This window comes from Nycticebus coucang, chromosome 15 (assembly GCF_027406575.1).
Source record: "Nycticebus coucang isolate mNycCou1 chromosome 15, mNycCou1.pri, whole genome shotgun sequence".
Classification (NCBI taxonomy): Eukaryota; Metazoa; Chordata; class Mammalia; order Primates; family Lorisidae; genus Nycticebus; species Nycticebus coucang.
In genome coordinates, this window is record NC_069794.1 from 17171175 (window position 1) to 17189775 (window position 18601).

The window sequence follows — 18601 nt, forward strand, 5'->3', positions numbered from 1 at the left end:
GAGGGGGACCAGGTTCTGATTCCAGACCTAAACTTGGTCCCTTGATCTGGAAGTTCTTGAAGGGCGTTGCTCTATACTACTGGATTCCTGGGGGTACCATTGGTCCTTGGCACACGTTGAACTGGCTGCAGGTGACACACTATAGACTGACAGTTTTGGCCAGGGCTGCCAGGTGGGAGATGTAGAAGTACTGGCCCAGCAACTTCATCAAATACTCCTGTCACCACGGTGGCTCTTAAAATCTGGGGGACTGCTACTCCTCCCTCTGCTTCCTGGTTCCCCTCTGCTGCTAACCATTCCTTCTCCCTCCAGGAGTAGATAGGGGTGAGCTCCGGAACGCATGGGGTGAGGGGAGCCACCCGCAACACCTGGTACGGTTGGGATGCAGCTCTTTCTGCCTCAGTACCAACTCTAATGTTCCCTTCAGTGATGGTGGAAGCATTTCCTTGGTGTCCACAACAGTGCATCACTGCTACCTTCCAGAGTTTCCATGCTGCCTCCAGTAACTGACGTATCTCCTGCTGATACTTAATGTCCTTTTTTCCAGAATTTAATAGTCCCTTCTTGTTGTAAAATGTCCTGTGTACTTGGAGAGTCAGAAAAGCATTCAGATTTTGCCCTTGACTTAGTTCTAAGGCTCCAGTCAAGGCAATTAACTCAGGCTTCTGAGCCAATGTTCCTTGGGGTAGGGGCTTAGCCTCTACAGTCTCTGTTAAGGTGACCACTGCATACCCAGCCCACTGCTCACCTTGCACCGTCATGTAACTGCTTTCATCTACATACAAGTCCCATTCTGCATCTGTCCAGGGCTGGTCACAGAAGTCAGGTTTGCTAGAGTACACATTATTTATAACTTCCGTATAGTCATGCTCAGTCCCAAGCCTTGGTAAAGTAACTAGTGCCATTATCATATCCTATAAAACAAAACAGATTCTTATTGAACTTATGCAAATAACTGTATTGTCAGAAATTAAGAATACTTACAAATGGCTTTCACATTCCAGAGAAATTAAGGAGAGAGGAAAAAAAAATACATGTTTCAAACTCTGCTCATAAGTACACACATTGCTCGAAAAGCTACTAATAGCTCAAAAGACAGAAAATTATTTTCTTGACTTCTGGAAAACAGAACACAGAAAGAATCAACAATATTTCGAACAAAAAGCCATTACAAACTAGCCCAGTTCCAAGTAACTGATTTCTGTTCTTTTTGAAGTTAAGTTAACAATACTCATAGATATGTTATCTTTCCAATGAAAGTTCTAAAAATCTGCTTTTAGTCCGAAGGTATTCAATTTCCAAAGACATCAGTAATTTAAATTCGAGAGAATTCGTCAGCCTCTCTTAATATTTCTTTTTCTTTTTAGGATAAACTTTGGACTCAGCCAGTTACATAAAAAATACTTTTTTTTTTTTTGATGAATTAAAATTATTACCGACAATATATGTTAGGACAGACTAATGTCTTATACGTTAGGACAGACCAATGCTTTATAATATTGGAACATATATATAATTATAACCCACATAAAATTAATCACCATTTCATATTTGACAACGTTTCCTATATATTTTTAATAAATCAAATAAGTTTGTTTTCCCTTGACTTTCAGTGGTCTAATATTTCAAAAAGACCAAATTTAAAGTTGTGTTTTTTTGTTGTTGGCCTGAGCCAAGTTTGAACCCGCCAGTCTCAGTGCATGTGGCCAGCGTTGCAACCCCTGCCTTACGGGTGCCAAGCCCCAGATTTAGAGTTTTTATTTTGGAAGGTTTGTCAAATATCAAAGGCCTAAAACATTTGTTTAAAGAAAATTACAAGCCAAAAGATTTTAAAGGAAATACATACTCAACTGGATCACATGTAAATTCTTTCACAAATTCTCTTTTATGAACTTCATTTAACCTGCACAGACCATCTACAGACATTCTAAACTTTCTTTAACTTTTGCTCTGCCTTTCACTTTCTTACACAACCATTCTGTTTCAGGACAGAATTTATCACACAAGATTCTTTCTTTACACAATGCCATTCTCCTTTCTGTCTAATTTCTCTTACTCTCAAAAACTCACTTTCCACAAAACAGGATCCCAGTTTACCATGAAGTCGCCCATTCACTCACCCAAACTGATAACTAGAAGGTTTAAAAGGCAAGAATCTTATCCTTTGACAAAGATTCAGTTTCCCCAACAATTTAAACAACCAAATTATTGCATTTTACAAATGAGAGACATTTATGAGATGTAACATTGATACAGGATTTTCCTACTCAGGGCTGGACAGGGAACCCCCATTTTTCAGGCTCAGGTAAGCTTAGACATCAGACTCCCATCTCTAGGCACAAACACATTGCAAGCCACACTTTCTGAGGAATAAAGCAGTTCTAAATTTTTTTTTGATGACTCCACCTTGAGTACGGAGCACACACCCTAATTTTCTCCCAGATAAAAACTGCAAAGACTTAATAACTTTGTCTAAGGTGCAGGGCTGCCTTCATTCATGTGCTGGAATATTTATTCAGTTTGTAAAAATATTTTCTATTTATATATATCACTAATGGCAAAGGGCCAATAATAAAGGTTCTGAGCCTTACCTGGGCCCCGGGATTAGGTGAGTGCTGCTGCTGGGGGGCTGTAACATTTGGGAGGCGGCCCGCCCCACGAAGGGCAGGGACCCCCCCCTCCCCCAGCCATTTTCTGCACCGGGCCTTCTCAGCCGTCCTGGAGCAGGTCGCGGCACACTACCACGGTGCAAATGCGCCCAGCAGTGGCCAGTCCCCAGCCGGGGGGTGGTCCCCCGCCACGGCTTTCATGCAAGTCCCTGACTCGCACACATGTTAGACTCCTTGATCTGTGTTTCAAGACGGGTCGGGTGCGCTTGCTTGGCTTTTTATTCCTTGTGTGGCCCCTGGAAAGATAAAAACAGTCCTCCGGCCCAAGGTGCAACCCGCGTGGGGCACACCGGGGAAAGTCCGCCGGCCCCTGCCCTCGCTGCATCCCCGCCCCATCACCTGAACGGAGGGCTTACTGGAGAGGGTGGGGGAGCAGTTGCATCGTGTGAGAGGCAGCCTGGCCCCCTGGGATAGCACCGGGGCAACCCCTGCGTGGGGGCAAGTGTGACCACGGGTCTCGCTTCCTCAGCCCTGGGGATCCATACCCCGCAAGTGTAGAACAACAGTCAAGTCGGGTGCTGCCTTTCCATGAGCTCACTGCCTGGTCACCGATGGCGGGCTTGTAGCAACAGGCTTTCCCTCTGCCACTTCACCGGGAGGTGGGTGTTCGCCCTGTGGGGAGTTCAGCGAGGGGTGATAGGGAGGAGGGCAAAGTAGATCTTGGTCTGCACTATCCTGCAAAACAGGTAAAGTGGCGTAGAAGGTTTGTGGGGTTTCTTATTAGGGGAGTTAGGAGATTCTCGTGCACTGCAAGAACCGAACTGCTCCGGAAGTGCTTTCAGCCAGGGAGGGGGAGCTGAAAAGTTCCTTCTGGAGGCCAGCCAACATTGAAGGTTGGCCACTCGGTCCTGCAAAAAGTAATCAGTTTAGCTGTTTTCTTTTCTTTTTTTTTTTTTTTACTACAAGTCCCCAAATTTTGAGCTCCGAGTTCAACCATACTAAGATATCAACGTAACACAAGACAAGACACACGACACACTGAGGACATACAAAATTGACGGTCTGCAGAAACAATAGGACGATGGTCACTGACCTTGCTGCGGGAGCGACCCGCTTCGTCCACCCAGAAAAACTACAAGAGGGACTGCGTCCACACCACGCCCTGAGGGTTCCACGTCTCAGTGGGAATGGGTGGGCCAAGGTCCCTTCCAGAAGGGGCCGAGATGTCTCCTCGGCACTCCTGGCGGGCAGCCTCCAGCGTCCACTTTGACTTTGCCGACCATCTTTACAGATTCCAAATTTCCAAGAACAACCACAGCAGACAAGACAGACAGACACTTACCACGTAGCGGCCCTTCGGGTTGGGGTCCTTAAGGAATCTTGGGGGATTTCCCGGCCAACGTACCAAATGTTGTGCCCAGATCTGGAAATCCCTCACAAAGACCACCAGGAAGCCGAATCCAATGCAAAAGCAAAAGGGCCTTTTATTGCAAGCTCGAACTTGGGTTCCTGGGGACTCCGCTGCAACAGATCCAAGCCAGGAGCCCTGAGCTCTGGAGCAGGGGGTTCTTACGGTCCCGCGCAGCAGGTGGGCATGCGCAGCTTGAAACAAAGTGGGCGCTTCTGGATTGGTTAGGTGGGGGGGTGTCTGATTGGTGGGCGATTGTCTCCTGATTTCGGGGAGCTGCCTGGGCTTGTCTGGAAAGTAAAACTTACTGAGTAAAATGGCAGGGAAAGCGAAACTTAACTCTTAAGATGGCACTGATCTGGTTCTTTCAGTTTCCTTTTGAGACAGACTATGACCAGGTATTTAATATTCAAGGTTTGTCTGCCAAAGGCTAATTCATCTGAAATAATACAAGTCTGGGAAAAGGAAAACTTAAGTATGACACTTCCAATTTGAATTGTTAAATGATCCCTGTGAAATGATCCTAGAAGTTCTCAAAGTTCAAAATACCCAGGCCCTAGAAGTAAAGCTCCTTTAAAAGCTGCCTCCTCATCAGCCATGTAGTGCTGGCTTTTCACTGGCAGTAGGTTGATTCTGTCATTTTTTAACTCTTCTTTGGCCTGTTGTATCTTCACTATGGGCACTTTTGCCCTCAGACATTTGTCAGTGACATTTTTGGTTGGCACTATTTGAGTGGGGGAGGCTCATGCTACTGCTGTGAAATCAGTAGAGCACAGGGATGTGGTACACACCCCATAAATGCACAGAATGTAGCCCCTCACTACAAAAAATTACTTAGCCCACAACAGCAGCAGTGCTGAGGACGAGAAACTCTTTTAGACGTCACTCATTGTCAAAAATCGGAGGTTTTCCTCCTGAGTTTGTTGCTTACTGCTATTTTTTAATCCTCCCCTTCTGTATTTCTCCGTAGGTTGGCATTGTAGGAAGAACAGGAGCTGGAAAAAGTTCCCTCATTGCAGCCCTTTTTAGATTGTCAGAACCTGAAGGTAAAATTTGGATTGATAAGATCTTGACAACTGAGATTGGACTTCACGATTTAAGGAAGAAAATGTCCATCATTCCTCAGGTATGTAAGTCAGGGCATCATCATGTGCTTCTTTTATAAGGGCGGCTACGTTTACTTGCTTTAATCTTATTGCTTCTTTCTAGGGTGGGGGGAATGAAAGGATTCCTCTTCCCCCCCACTAGAACATATTTTTAACAGCTGGTATTTTTATCAGATACCAGGGTTGCCTTGTTCATTTATTTGTTTTCATGTGTGTATTTGATTTAATAATAACTTACCCTGATAGATTTCTGGACTCAAATCTCCCCAGGTGCCACAGTTTATCCACTGATAACCACATAATTCTGAGAACAAAAAGATAAATTGTTTATTTAGCACTCAAGGGGTTTCTGTAGAGAAACACGGATTTTAAGTGTCTTGATGGAATTTTGCCGTAGGAAATAAAGCTACCTTTTCAAGGGTGATTATCTCTATTGAGAACTTTCTGTGAAAGTACAGAGCTGTGAGAATGAAGGTGGTTTTAGATACTTTGGGGAAACTTCTAGAATCTAGCCATTAGTAAATGATCTTATGCAGGGAGGTGATGCAGTAATATGAAGAGTTGTCCATTTACACAGACAGAAAGTAGAGGGCTGTTCACCAGGGGCTGAGGGAAGGTGGGGATGAGGAGTTAACATTGTTTGATAGGTTCAGGGCTTCAGTTCATTAACATGAAAAAAGTCCTGTGATGGATGGTCATGATGACCAGGAAGCAATGGGAATGTTCTTCATACCATTGAAGGGTCTCTAAGATGGTTAAAGTGATACATTTTAAGCTGTATGTCTTTTACCACCAGGTTTTAGCAATTAAAGATACCCATTTCAGGAACAAAAGAAAAAGAGATTTTCAACATGTAATATTTCCTCTGACAATTAGAAGCATGACCTAGTGATTATAGTAGGTAATGAGAGTTTAAATTCCCAAGTTGTACACATCTCAAAAATGGGCCAAATGAGATTTATTTTGTAAAGGTAATGGGCGTGTCTGTAAAGTACTTTCATATCCTTGGATGAAAGGATGTGGAGGGCCTTGCGTTACTTTTAATGCTCCTTAATAAGAAATGGTTGTGTGCTTGTGTACATAAAAGAACTCTAAATAAAGAAGTAACGTTAGACGATTCTTGGCTCTTCCAGCAATGTTTTGGAAGCACATCTGAGCAAAGACTAAATATACCTTGACATCACCAGGTTTTGGTCCTGTTCCATAAGTTTCCACCCTGCTTTTGAGCACATGCTCTGTGTATATACTCCACAGAGTATTTACAGAATAGTGCTAAGCTTTGCGTGCACATGGATTAAGGTCACCAAGTCTTGTAAACACAGAACCTTTATTTTTTAACTTTATAGTATTTCTATGTCCCCAGTTGCAATGTTGCTTGATAAAAGAATCATAGTGTAGAGTGACTTTGCAATGCATAAAGTGTCCCAGGAAATCACTCAGGCAGCAGCCTGGGATAGATTCTTTCAGAGCAGACACCAAGTGTCAGTACGACCCACATTTTTATCTCCATGCTGCCTGGGGGAAGTGTGTGGTCTTGATGAAGTCACTTGGCCTCCAAAGCTTCAGTTTCCTCATCTTTAAATCAGGTCTCATAATTCCTACCTCATAGGTTTGTTGTGAAGTTTTAATTGGATGGAAAATATCTATGGCCCTATGCATGGTTGTTAGGAATAAATGCTCAATAAATAGTAACTTTATTATCAAGGACTTCAGGTATTATTACTCCTTAAGTAACAATGGTAGCACTCCGAGCACTGGAAGACTTTGCTCATTAATTTCCATTTATGTTTTTGTGGTCCTTGGGTATGACACAGGCAACCCTGCTTCCCACTCAATCCTTGCTCATTTTCTTTAAAGCAAATTATTTATGTAAATTAAAATAATGAAACAACAAAAAAGAAAAAAAACATACAATAAGGAGAAACATAAAGAGAGAAATCTAATGTTTTTCTCAGAAGGGACAAAAGGTGAGACTGTTGCTTTGCTTTGCTGTTTTCTGGCTTCTGGGCCACTGTGGTCTAACCCATGCACCTGGCTGCTGCTCTGAGCCCCACTAATACCTTGCAGTCCTCCACACAGGCAGCTGCCCACATCCCTTGCTCCTTTCTGCCACTGTGGGGACAGAGGCTGTCACTCTCATTTCTGTTGTCCTGGTGCTTGTTGCAGTCCCGTAGAAGTTACACAAGTAGTAATAATCCTAACATTTTTGGAACCCTTAACGTGTTTTAGCTTCTTTTTCTACCGTCTCTTGCTTAATTCCCCCAGCAATTCTATTTCATCCTCATGTAACAGATGTAAAAACTGAGGCCCACAGGGCTTAACCACACTTAACCACCTGAGCAGCAGAACCAGGATTCAGATGGAGTGAACGCAGGGAGATTCCCAACTCCAGGTCCTGAGCTTCTGCACACTCAGCTAGGGACTTGGAAACTGCTTTAGCTGGCGGGAAGGAGCTGCAGTCACAGCCCAACTTTGCAATGTGATTCCACATGGGCATATGAACACACACAGAAACAAAAATTTCACAAAACAGCATTACCCTGTGCTTTTGTGCTCTAGTGTTTTCTATTATAACCATTCAATTCTAGTTCATAAAAAGACAAGATGATGGCCACAGCCTCAAAATTGATTTCATGATCCCTTGGTTGCACCTGCAGTTTACAAAACGCTGCACGTGCCTCTCTGTCCTGTCCTGTCCTGGTTGGCTTAGCTCCTGCTCTGTCAGCCCCACCATGCAAAGAGCCTTGTGGATATTAACAATTCTCATGGCAGCCCTGCTACATGGGTAGTATAGACTCATTTTCCAAGAAAGAAACCAAGGCTTGGAGAGATTTGTAACTTACTTTAAAGCAAACAGTGAGTAAATTAGAAGGAAAACTCAGGACTATCAAGACTCCAAGTATTATTTTTTTCAGTAAATGTCTGTTGAGCAAAATCACATCTCATCAGGTATTTCACCCACTGTTGTTTGTTTATATTTCAGAATATTATGGGGGTACAAATGTTGAGGTTACATGGATTACTTTGTGCTGCTTGAGACAAAGGTAGAAGTGTGCCCAGCCCTCTACCCGCTGGTTTTCTGTCTACCCCACTTAACAGTCATTCCCAAAAGCCATCAGCAAAGAGAATAAACACAGAACAAAGTCCCAAGACCTAGAGCTTGCGTCCCTCATTTGGATGTTAGGTGGTTTAGAAAGACTGAATCGTTTTATGTTTTTCTTTGCCAAAGACTTCAAGTGACATTCATCCCTAAAAGAAAATTATTTTAGAAACAGTCTATTTACTTACGTTCTGTGGCCTAATGAGCATCAAGAGGTGACAGTGCAAGCCTTACCTTGCTGGAGCTCACAGTCCTTTGTCTTGACTTGTCTTACTGGCTGCAGAGGTGGGAGAACTCTGCAGACATTAGGGTGCCTGAAGGTTACTGCTCTGCAGTGCAGAAAGCACACATCCCTCTTCCTGGTATTGAGTGGGAAGCAGGGTTGCCTGTGTCATACCCTAATTTAGGGGACTTAAGTTTGGAGCAAATACAGCAAGAGGGACAACAGGTGCTGTCTCTTTGAGGGGTAGGTGAGTGGGCCCTGTGACTGCTCTCTTCTGGGTGGAGCAACTTCTGTGTTCTCTTTTTCCAGGCTCGTCTCCTTAGGTTGTGGTTCAGGGTCTGCCAGAGCTCGTAACCCCACAATGCACAATTCAGAATTAAGGGTAGGTGGTAGCAGCACAGACTTGGGTGGGCACAGGAATTGGGACATGCACCAGACATGGGCCAGTTCTGGAGTCACTTTAAAAAGCAAATTCTGTGTCCTTAAGTATGTACTCTTCTCAATTTGTGTTTCAAATGTCAAGAATGAGGAAAACAGAGCAAGTGGCTGAAATCCACGCTTCTTCTGGGCGCATCACCCAAATTGGTTAAATGCAGCCCCCAAAGCCAACATTAAGGTGATTCTGTGGTCAGAGAATATCTTGCTTATCTGGAAGGATCTGAAAAGTTGAATTTCAGAACTTTTGAATGAATATTTTATATCTAGAGCCCCTATCCCATTGGCACACAGAAAATGTTTTCAACTGAGAAATAATTCCATGAAAATTCAGTATTCATGGTAGCACCCTAAGGGTTGGGCACACAACAACAGCTATAATCTCTGATCATGAAATAGATTAATTTTGTATATTTAATAGATTTTTAATTTACTTATTTTATTTTTGTTTCTTAATTGTTTTTGTACTTTCTCATCCCCTCACTGCTAAAAGTCTTCTGTTGTTTTCGTATTTTTATTCCCTGAGTTTTCTTTAGTAGGTTGAAAAGGTTAACCTGAGCTGTGTCTCTTAAGACTTCCTTTTATTACCTGATTTTTTTCTTGCTCTCTTTTTCTTTTTTTTTTTTTTCCTTTTTCTTTTTGAGAACAAAACTCAAAGAGAAAAAGAAGTAGGTATGCCATTACTAGTAAAGAAATACAATTGGATTCCAGCCTAATGCAGTTCGGCCTTTGTTTCTGCACAGTGGAATCTTCATTAAAGCCCATGGAGCTGCTCCCTGGAGCTGCTGACCTTTTTGTATCTAAAGAAGACTTTACTTGACTAAATTCTTTTCCTTTGTTAGTGGACAATGTTCTTTTCTTTGAAAAATGGATGATGATCTGTTCATTTGAAGGACACAGGATTTAAAAAAAAAAAAAAGGAAGAAGAAGGAAACCAAGTTTTAAAAATAACTTTAGGTGATTCCCTTATTCTTGAGATAGGGAGATGAGTTGCCTTTATTAAAGATTCTCAAGGTTTTCTTTTTTGTTTGTTTTTTTAATTGTTGAGGATTCATAAGATTCTCAAGTTTCGAAAGTGAAACTGGCCTTTTCGGCCGGAGACGCCATCTTCCAGTAATTCACCAAAATGACAAACACAAAGGGAAAGAGGAGAGGCACCGGATACGTGTTCTCTAGGCCTTTTAGAAAACATGGAGTTGTTCCTTTGGCCACATATATGCGAATCTACAAGAAAGGTGATATTGTAGACATCAAGGGATGGGTACTGTTCAAAAAGGCATGCCACACAAATGTGACCATGGCAAAACTGGAAGAGTTTACAGTGTTACCCAGCATGCTGTTGGCATTGTTTTAAACAAGTTAAGGGCAAGATCCTCGCGAGGAGGATTAATGTTTGTATTGAGCATATTAAGCACTCTAAGAGCCGAGATAGCTTCCTGAAATGTGTGAAGGAAAATGATCAGAAAAAGAAGGAAGCCAAAGAGAAAGGTACCTGGGTTCAACTGAAGCGCCAGCCTGCGCCACCCAGGGAAGCCCACTTTGTGAGAACTAATGGAAAGGAGCCTGAGCTCCTGGAACCCATTCCCTATGAATTCATGGCATGATAAGCATATAACATAGCACACAGGAGTACTAGTGGACCCATGTTTTAGGAGCAAGAACCTATTTATTCCCCATGAGCTCATGGCATAATATGTGTACAGCAGGGACACACAAGATAACCAATAGACCCCATGTAACAGTGATACAAGGTGCTGGGACCTATTTCCCATGAATTCAAAAGTCAATCAACACTTTGTCACATTAAATGGCAAGGTGCCTCCCTGAGCTGCTGGAACCTCTTCCCCTATGAATTCATGGCATGGTAGATACAAATAATAGCATAAAAATGTTTCTTGTTCATTCACTACAAGTGTGGTTTTCCTCCCCCCCCCCCCAAAGAAGTATTAAAGCAAATTTTAATGTATCCTAAAAAAAAAGAAAGTGAAACTGAAGCTCTTTGGACACCAGAAAATCACAATACTGAGTATGGTAGAATATATATTTTAGGAGATTTTTTCCTAGTTTGGGACCCCAAAAGATGAGAGTGAAGTGGAGTGTTGCGCTTTATCTCGCCTGTTTGTAACTATTCAGACGGTTTGTGTCTTGGTCCCGAGTCCCAGGTCCCAGGGCGTCTTAAGTGTCTGAAGGTTTGTGGGTAGAGTTTCTTCTGGAGATAAGGAGAGGCTTGTCTTCCAATGGTGTATACAAAAGCTCTCGCAAGACTGGAGTTTTCAGTCTTGCTTCTGTATTGAGGGATTATCAATTTACTACACTAAATACTTTTATTCAGAACGAACATTTCTGGGTCACCTGCCTAATATGAACTTATGTTATTTAGCAACAGAGGAAAATAGCAACAAGGATATTTAAAAAAAAACAAAAAAACTTTAAACAAAAAGTAGATTTGATCCTAGTGCCACATTTAATATATTACATTTCACAAGATCATTTGTTTCCCCGACTGTACCATGCCAGCTCACTAGAGGTTAAAATAAAACTGTTCTTAAATGAGATTCAAATATGTACCTTCAAAAGAAATATACTTAGTCTAGTAAATTTTGTGTCTGTCTACATGAAGGTTGTATGTCCTACCATAAATCTCTACTCTGAATTGTTCTTCCTGCAAACATTTTTGCAACACTTAATTTATAAGATTAGTTTATTAACTCCATTGCATGGAGGTGGGTACTTTAACTAATAATGTCTATCAGAAGTGATAATTAATTTGACTCTTATCTGCTCTTGCAGTATGTGTCTACTAGGAGCGCTCTTATTACCTTTTGGAGCTAATATAATGGTTTGTTAATTGGCAAGGGAATGGAAAGTAGACGAGCAGAAACCAAAACGAACACCTGGTATAAAACCCATTGGCATATTAAAAATAGACGTTGTTAACAAATTGCCTGATGGTTTAAAGAAAAATATAGCTTCAGTCAGTTAATGTTTTATTAAATCATTCTCCTCATTCAACAAGTTTTGATTGACATTCTACTCATTATGAAATATAGTATATCTGGCATGTCATACAAAGAAGAGTACTCTTATTTACTAAACTCTTCAGTCTAATGCTGCTATATAAACACGAGTAATTGCCTAATAATTTCCCTTTACATTGACAGCCCGGATTTAACTGGGGACCCTTATGGCAGTAGGAAATGCTGAAACTTAAATTTTATCTTTTTGTGGCGGTCAGCAGTGATTTGGTAATGTTGAGCAGAAGCTGTTTGGGGCCCGCAGAGCGCCCGAGGTCAGAGTTCAGAGCATAGCCTTAAGCACCGCAGACTCGGTGGGGCTCGGAAGTAGCAAATCAGGCTTACGTGAAGAATCTCACTTTAGTTCCCAGTCTTTGGGGAGGTTCTGGAGATAAGGAGAGGCTTGTCTTTTTGCTAAAGGGAACAAGGTGAGGAAGGTGACAGGTGAGGGCTGGGTCATGGATACGGGATTAGAGTGTGTATTCTTCTTCTGGTGTTCTTTTGAGCCACCAAAGCCACGCTTCCCAAATATTCCCACATATACCAGTACTATAACTTCTTTAATTGCTTTAGGAAGGAAGAATGGTCATTCTTTAAACAGCAAAGGAATTTTTTCAGAGATTGTCCTGCGCATCATCTCGCTAGAGTGAATATGAAAGCCCAGCTGCCAGGTGGATACTCTGTCAAACCCTAGACCTGTTACCTGGTGTGATTCTGCTCTATGAGCAGAACTTGAAGGGAAAAAAGTTCAGGTGATATAAGCTGTCGTAGACAGGAAATGGACCTGTCTTTTTTTTTTTTTTTTTCTGAGACAGAGTCTCGCCCTGTCTCCTGGAGTAAAGTGCAATGTCATCATCATCACTCACAGCAACCTCCAACTCCTGGGCTCCAGCCATCCTCCTGCCTCAGCCTCCTGAGTAGCTGGGACTACAGGCACCTACCACAATGCCTGGCTAATTTTTTTTTTATTTTTAGCAGAAATGGGGTCTCGTTCTTGCCCAGCTGATCTTGAACTCCTGAGCTCAAGTGGTCCTCCCACCTCGGATTCCCAGAGTGCTAGGATTACAGGTGCTGGCCATGGTGCCCAGCTTGGACCTGTCATTAAAATTAATGAAGATACCACCTCTCATGGCTCCAGCTGGGTTCAAAGCTCATTTCTTAACCTATTCACTTTTGTCCCCTTTATCTCCTGAAACATCTCCACTCAGAGAGTCTCAGTTTTGTTACCTGAATAGAAGACTTCCCACAGTTAGAGTCCTCTTGGGAGATGGAAGGAGCCAGAGAGAGAGAGAGACAGTGACAGTGAGTGTCTTGAGTGACAGCCTTCCCTCACCTGGCCACTTGCTTCTGTGAACCTCGTATAGACAATGACAGGAGGAGAACTCCCCAGCTAGTTGGAATATTTAAGTTGATCGTTGCAAAGACTAATGTTTTATAAATCTGAAATAAGTGGAATGATGGTTATTCCCCATCGTCACCACCCCTGAAATTTCCTATCATTGCTTAGATGATTCTTTAGGCGTTGATGTTAAATTCAGTAATTTTAATGGGAGACTTTAAATGTCGCTCTCACGATTTTTCAGTTCTGTTCCATCATCATTTGGAAACATAATGTGACTAGCAATTTTTTTTTCAGTGCTTCTTAGGCATATGGGCCTCTTAATCAACTATGTGCAAATAAAGTTCCCATTTTAGTCTCTTTTCGATATTTGGATTTTGCCAAGAGATGTATTTTTTGGTGTCACACTGTCTGCTTTCTATGTCCATTTTCTCTTCACTAGTGTTAAAACTGAGATAATAAGGCTGGGGGCGGTGGCTCACACCTAGCACTCTGGGAGGCCAGGCTGGTAGATTGCTCAAGCTCAAGAGCTCAAGACTAGCCTGAGCAATAGCAAGACCCCATCTCTACTAAAAGTAGAAAAACTAGTCGGGCATTGTCGTGGGCTGCAGTCTTAGCTACTTGGGAGGCTGAGGCAAGATGATGTCTTGAGCCCAAGAGTTTGAGGTTGCTGTCAGCTATGATGGCGTGACATTCTACCCAGGGTGACAGAGTGAGACTCTGTCTGAAAAAAAAAAGGGGGGGGAGAAAAAACTGAGATAATAAGTCTCATTCTTCATGGCTAGAGAAGAGCCTTCTTCTTAATCTATCTTCTCTGGCTTTTGAGAAGTGAGGAGGAACAGTTCTGCCCCAGGACCAGGTAAGATCCCAGCACCTTGGAAGAGTCACATCTTTTTTTCCCCCACATCTGCATTCCATGGTCCTGCCACCTTCATGGAAAGCAGTTGGTTGGGCAAAATAAAACTCATGTCCTTGTGGCCTGTGTTGCTGGAACCTTCTAAAGAAAACCTTTATACATCTTACATAAGCCTCTGTACAAGATCCTCTCTTGAAATCAGGAGGTCGAGAGTCATTCACTTGTGGGCTCCTTAAACAGAGGAATAGGAACAGCTATTTGAATTAAAATAATTTTATTATGATGTGCGTCTCAGTGGGTATCAGGTTACTGTGCACTTTTAGTTACTAGTGATCTCCTATGAGGCATGTGACCCTGTTGCACAGACAAGATACCGTGAGGAATTGGTGATGTGAAAACAGTGACCGTCCCTCCATGAATAGAGGTGCCACTGACCCCATTCAATTATATCTTTTTTGGACAAAGATCTGAATGTCCCATTTTTATGGGTGGGCAGATCCCCAATCCTACAGGACTGTTTTACTTGTGGAAAAAATACCGTATTTTATTCTTCAGTACAAATTGGAAAATATTTAACAATTTTGCTTTGAAGCACAAACTTCAACTAAACGTGCTTTTGGTATTTTCCTATATCACATCAGTGCTGACAATTTCTGTAGCTCTCTTGATAAAAACTTTCTGAAATAATTACATCCTTGTATGTCCTGTTTAAGCAGATAATACCGGGAAAGCATTTGTACAAGTCAAGTCTTTTTCTCCCCATTTCCTTCTTCAGATGGCTCACTGCAACAGATTCTTTTGTTAGTGTTCAATGGCCCAGAAGATATTTTCATGCATACTTTGTAAAATGGAAAATTAATTTGTAAACAGGCATTTGAAACTCTACAACCTAATGATTATTGTGAATTTTGGTTTTTTTGTCTTTTAATTCTATTCTGAAAGTTAGCATTGGAATAAAATTAAAAGAGGCTGTGGTAATGACATTCACCATTTTGGGCATTTAGGAACCTGTTTTGTTTACTGGAACAATGAGGAAAAACCTGGATCCCTTTAATGAGCACACAGATGAGGAACTCTGGAATGCCTTAAGTGAGGTAATTTATAAAATATAATTATCTTTACTTTGTTAGCATATGTATATGTACATTTATAGCATTGTAGGTAATTAAGGGGAGCTTACTGATTAAACTAACTCTGTTCACTACCAGAGAACATTGAGGATACAGATATACGTGAAGTGTGTATATTGATGATATTGAAAACCATTCTCATTTTAATTCTCTTTCTATATCTCCTCCAAAACAGCCAGAGATGTTCTTACTTGTCCATAGCATACTGAACTAGAAATTGTATTCATGGGCAAATTCTTCTGGTTACTATGCTATCCTGCAACATTGATTTTTGTAGCTCTATTTTTAGGAAACATCTCATAAGTGAAGACAATGATAGTTTTTCATTATTAACTGAAAGGTAAACGAGATCATATTTATGAAATGCTTTGAAGTTTTGTAAGAAAGTGTTTCTATAAAGGTAAATTATACACTTACAATGTGACAATTGGCAGTCTTAACTGGCAAACATGTAGCTTTAATGATTCAGAGGGAAGGCAGATAACAGAATCCTGTAGGTTTTGCTAGGTTTTTATGTCAATACATTGATTTCTAGAGGATTCTCTATTATTTGTGTAATCATTCGCTTTAGGCCTCTTCTTGGAATTTCTTTGCTTCTGCATGAACAGGATTTTGATTGTTAAGGTGCTGTTTGTATATTTGACACTGGTGGGTTTTCATGCTCACCCTACTTCTGTGAATTAAATTTTCAGCTACTTGATGATGGAAACCTTATTGCAAGGTCCTAGCTCAGTCTTACACTTTTAAAAAGTAAAATAAACATATATTGATTGGTTGATCTCTTCATTTCGGAGAATTGTGGCTTATTTCTTTAAAAAAAAAAAAAAAGTAACAGTCACAGCCACAGTGACCAGTTCCTCACCATTGTTATTGTTTTCAATGTCATTGTCACTGTTGTCCTTCCAGGAATGGCCCTGCAATCATTAATTTATGGATGAGTTGTGACTGTGAGCAAGCAGATTTGTAGGCCTGACAGTTTACTGCCAGCAATTCTTGTTTCTGAAGGCATGTCAGTGCCAGGTCCTCACACAGCCACCCTGCTTTGCAGCAGTGCTGGGGAGTTTATATTCCTGAATTGCGTGAATTACTTGTACTTGAATGTCTGTTGACCTCTGATTCCATGTGAGTCTTTCTGCAGTGAAATTCTGAAATATAAGAAGAGGGAAAACAACCATCCAATAGGAGGAAAGATAATTTGACCCACTTCACTTGATCTCACAGGACGGACAAGTTTAACAGTGAAATTGTGATACACCCTAAAAGAACAGGAATTACTAGTAAAGTATTTTTCTGTTTGCTTCAGACCTTCAGATTTCTCACCACAGATTCTCAGATAGGAAAATTACCTTAGAAACACATTGTTCCACGGACAGTGAAGAAATGTTAATTAGAAGACAATTCTATTAAAAGGCGTCCTAGAAACTTGGCTCACACTTATGTCATCTATAGCAGCCAAAATTAAAATTTTGTCACCTCTCAGAATACTTAACACGACGAGGTGATGGAGGTAGATAATGAACGGTGAGGTGCACCTTTATTTAGACTGCACTGGGAGGTTTCTGGCAATGGAAACAACAGAGCATGTGCTCTGAGGCCTGGCTGCAGAGTGTAGGCAGTGGTTTCCACGTAGTGCTCTAGAATTGACCTCAGAGATTTAGTGGTACTTCTTAGAAGTGAGAGACGATCCCATCATTGTCTTTCTCTGGAATTCCTTATGACTTTATAGGTCTTTCAATGAAGGATTTGGTGAGGTTTCTAAAAATTAGGAAAAACAACTTTGTGGTTATGTTGTGATTCCAGCTGTTCTTAATCACAGATGTATTCTGGAATCTACACCTAAGAAAGTCACCAGACATTATTTATTTAGGGATAATAAAACAATAAATGGTTTGGGTTTTTTTCCTTTGGTTTTACTGAATTTTCCAAAATTTTCTCTAGTGCACTTCTTTCCTTTTATTATCTGCATGGACTGAAAGGGCTGCACGCTCGTAGCAGATGGAACACTGAAGTTTTCACAGTAGTGATTGGAGTCTCATCAGCACAGGTGCATGCAGGCTGGTATCATTCTGATAGATCAGGGATTCTTCCCCTCAGTCCTGGACACCTCAGGGGAGTGTGTCAGAACTTCATCCCTGGGAACTGTACATATTAAGTTGTGTGTGTGTGTTTATCTGTGGAGACATCAGTCAAAGGATTCACCATGGCCAGTCTAGCACCATTCAGGTCCCTCTGGATTTCTCTGTCACAGTCTGCGGATCTGCTGTCTCCAGGGCATTCTGCTTTCCATTATATCTGAATCAGGGCAGTGTTAACCATATTCATCTATTTGTATTGCTAAAGAAAATACCTGAGGGGTGGGTAATTTATAAAGAAATGGGCCAGTCATGGTGGCTCACGCCTGTAATCCTAGCACTATGGGAGGCCAAGGCAGGTGGGATCCCTTGAGGTCAGGAATTCTAGACCAGCCTCAGCAACAGCAAGACTCCATCGCTACTAGAAATAGAAATATTAACTGGGCATCTGTAATTCTAGCTACTCAAGAAGCTGAGGCAAGAGGATCTCTTGAGCTCAAGAGACACAGGTTGGTGTGAGCTATGATGACGCCATGGTACTCTACCCAGCGGGGCAGAGTGAGACTGTTCCAAAAAAAAAAAAAAGAGAGAGAGAGAGAGAAATGAGCTCTGTTTGGCTCATGGTTTGACAGGCTATACAAGCATGGCACCAGCATATGGTTCTGGTGAGGACGTTGGGCAACCTCCATTCAAGGTAGAAGGCAAAGCAAGAGCTGGCGTGTGATGTGGGAAGAGAGGAGGTGGTGGCAGGCTCCTTTAAACAAGCTTCTCTCACAGGGACAAATAATACAAGAACTCACTGTGTTGTGGGGAGGGCACCAAGCCATTCATGAGGGTTCTGCCCTCATGACCCAAACGTCTCCCACAAGGCCCCACACTCAACACTGGGGACCAAATTTCAACATGGGATTTAGAGGGCCCAGACATCAAACCCTCTCAGTGACCCATCCTGCATTCCATGGGTGGTAGAGGGCCTGTTGTCACTTGGAAAGTCCCTTTAATATGGTCTGAAAACCACAGTGAAATAGTTTATACAGATGCCCAATTGGAAGTAGGAGCTTAAACTCCATAGTGTTGGCTTGAGATTCATTAAGAAGGCAATATTTGTTTTTCTTCTTTAACAACTTCGAATAAAAAGGTTCTTTTTATTGATTTAACATTCTCTTATTTCTTCCTTTCCCTTCTTCCTCAGAGCAGGTGGTTTCTGAGATAGGGAAGTTTGCCATCCAGAGGGAGACAGTCCTATAGATGTTACTCAACTCATTGTGAGGTCTTGTAAAAATATTTTTAAAATTGTCTTGACTACTAA

General features: G+C 41.7%; 1 protein-coding gene across 10 annotated transcripts in view; it reads left to right on the forward strand.

Moving 5' to 3' along the window:
* LOC128566988 (ATP-binding cassette sub-family C member 4-like) overlaps positions 1-18601 on the forward strand; it is a 316653-nt gene that overhangs the window by 252122 nt on the left and 45930 nt on the right. For all 10 annotated transcript variants that reach the window (XM_053564127.1, XM_053564131.1, XM_053564126.1 and 7 more), the window contains 2 exons: positions 4988-5143; positions 15095-15184. In XM_053564127.1, coding sequence (XP_053420102.1) covers positions 4988-5143; positions 15095-15184 — 246 coding nt within the window. The remainder of the gene's footprint in view (positions 1-4987; positions 5144-15094; positions 15185-18601) is intronic.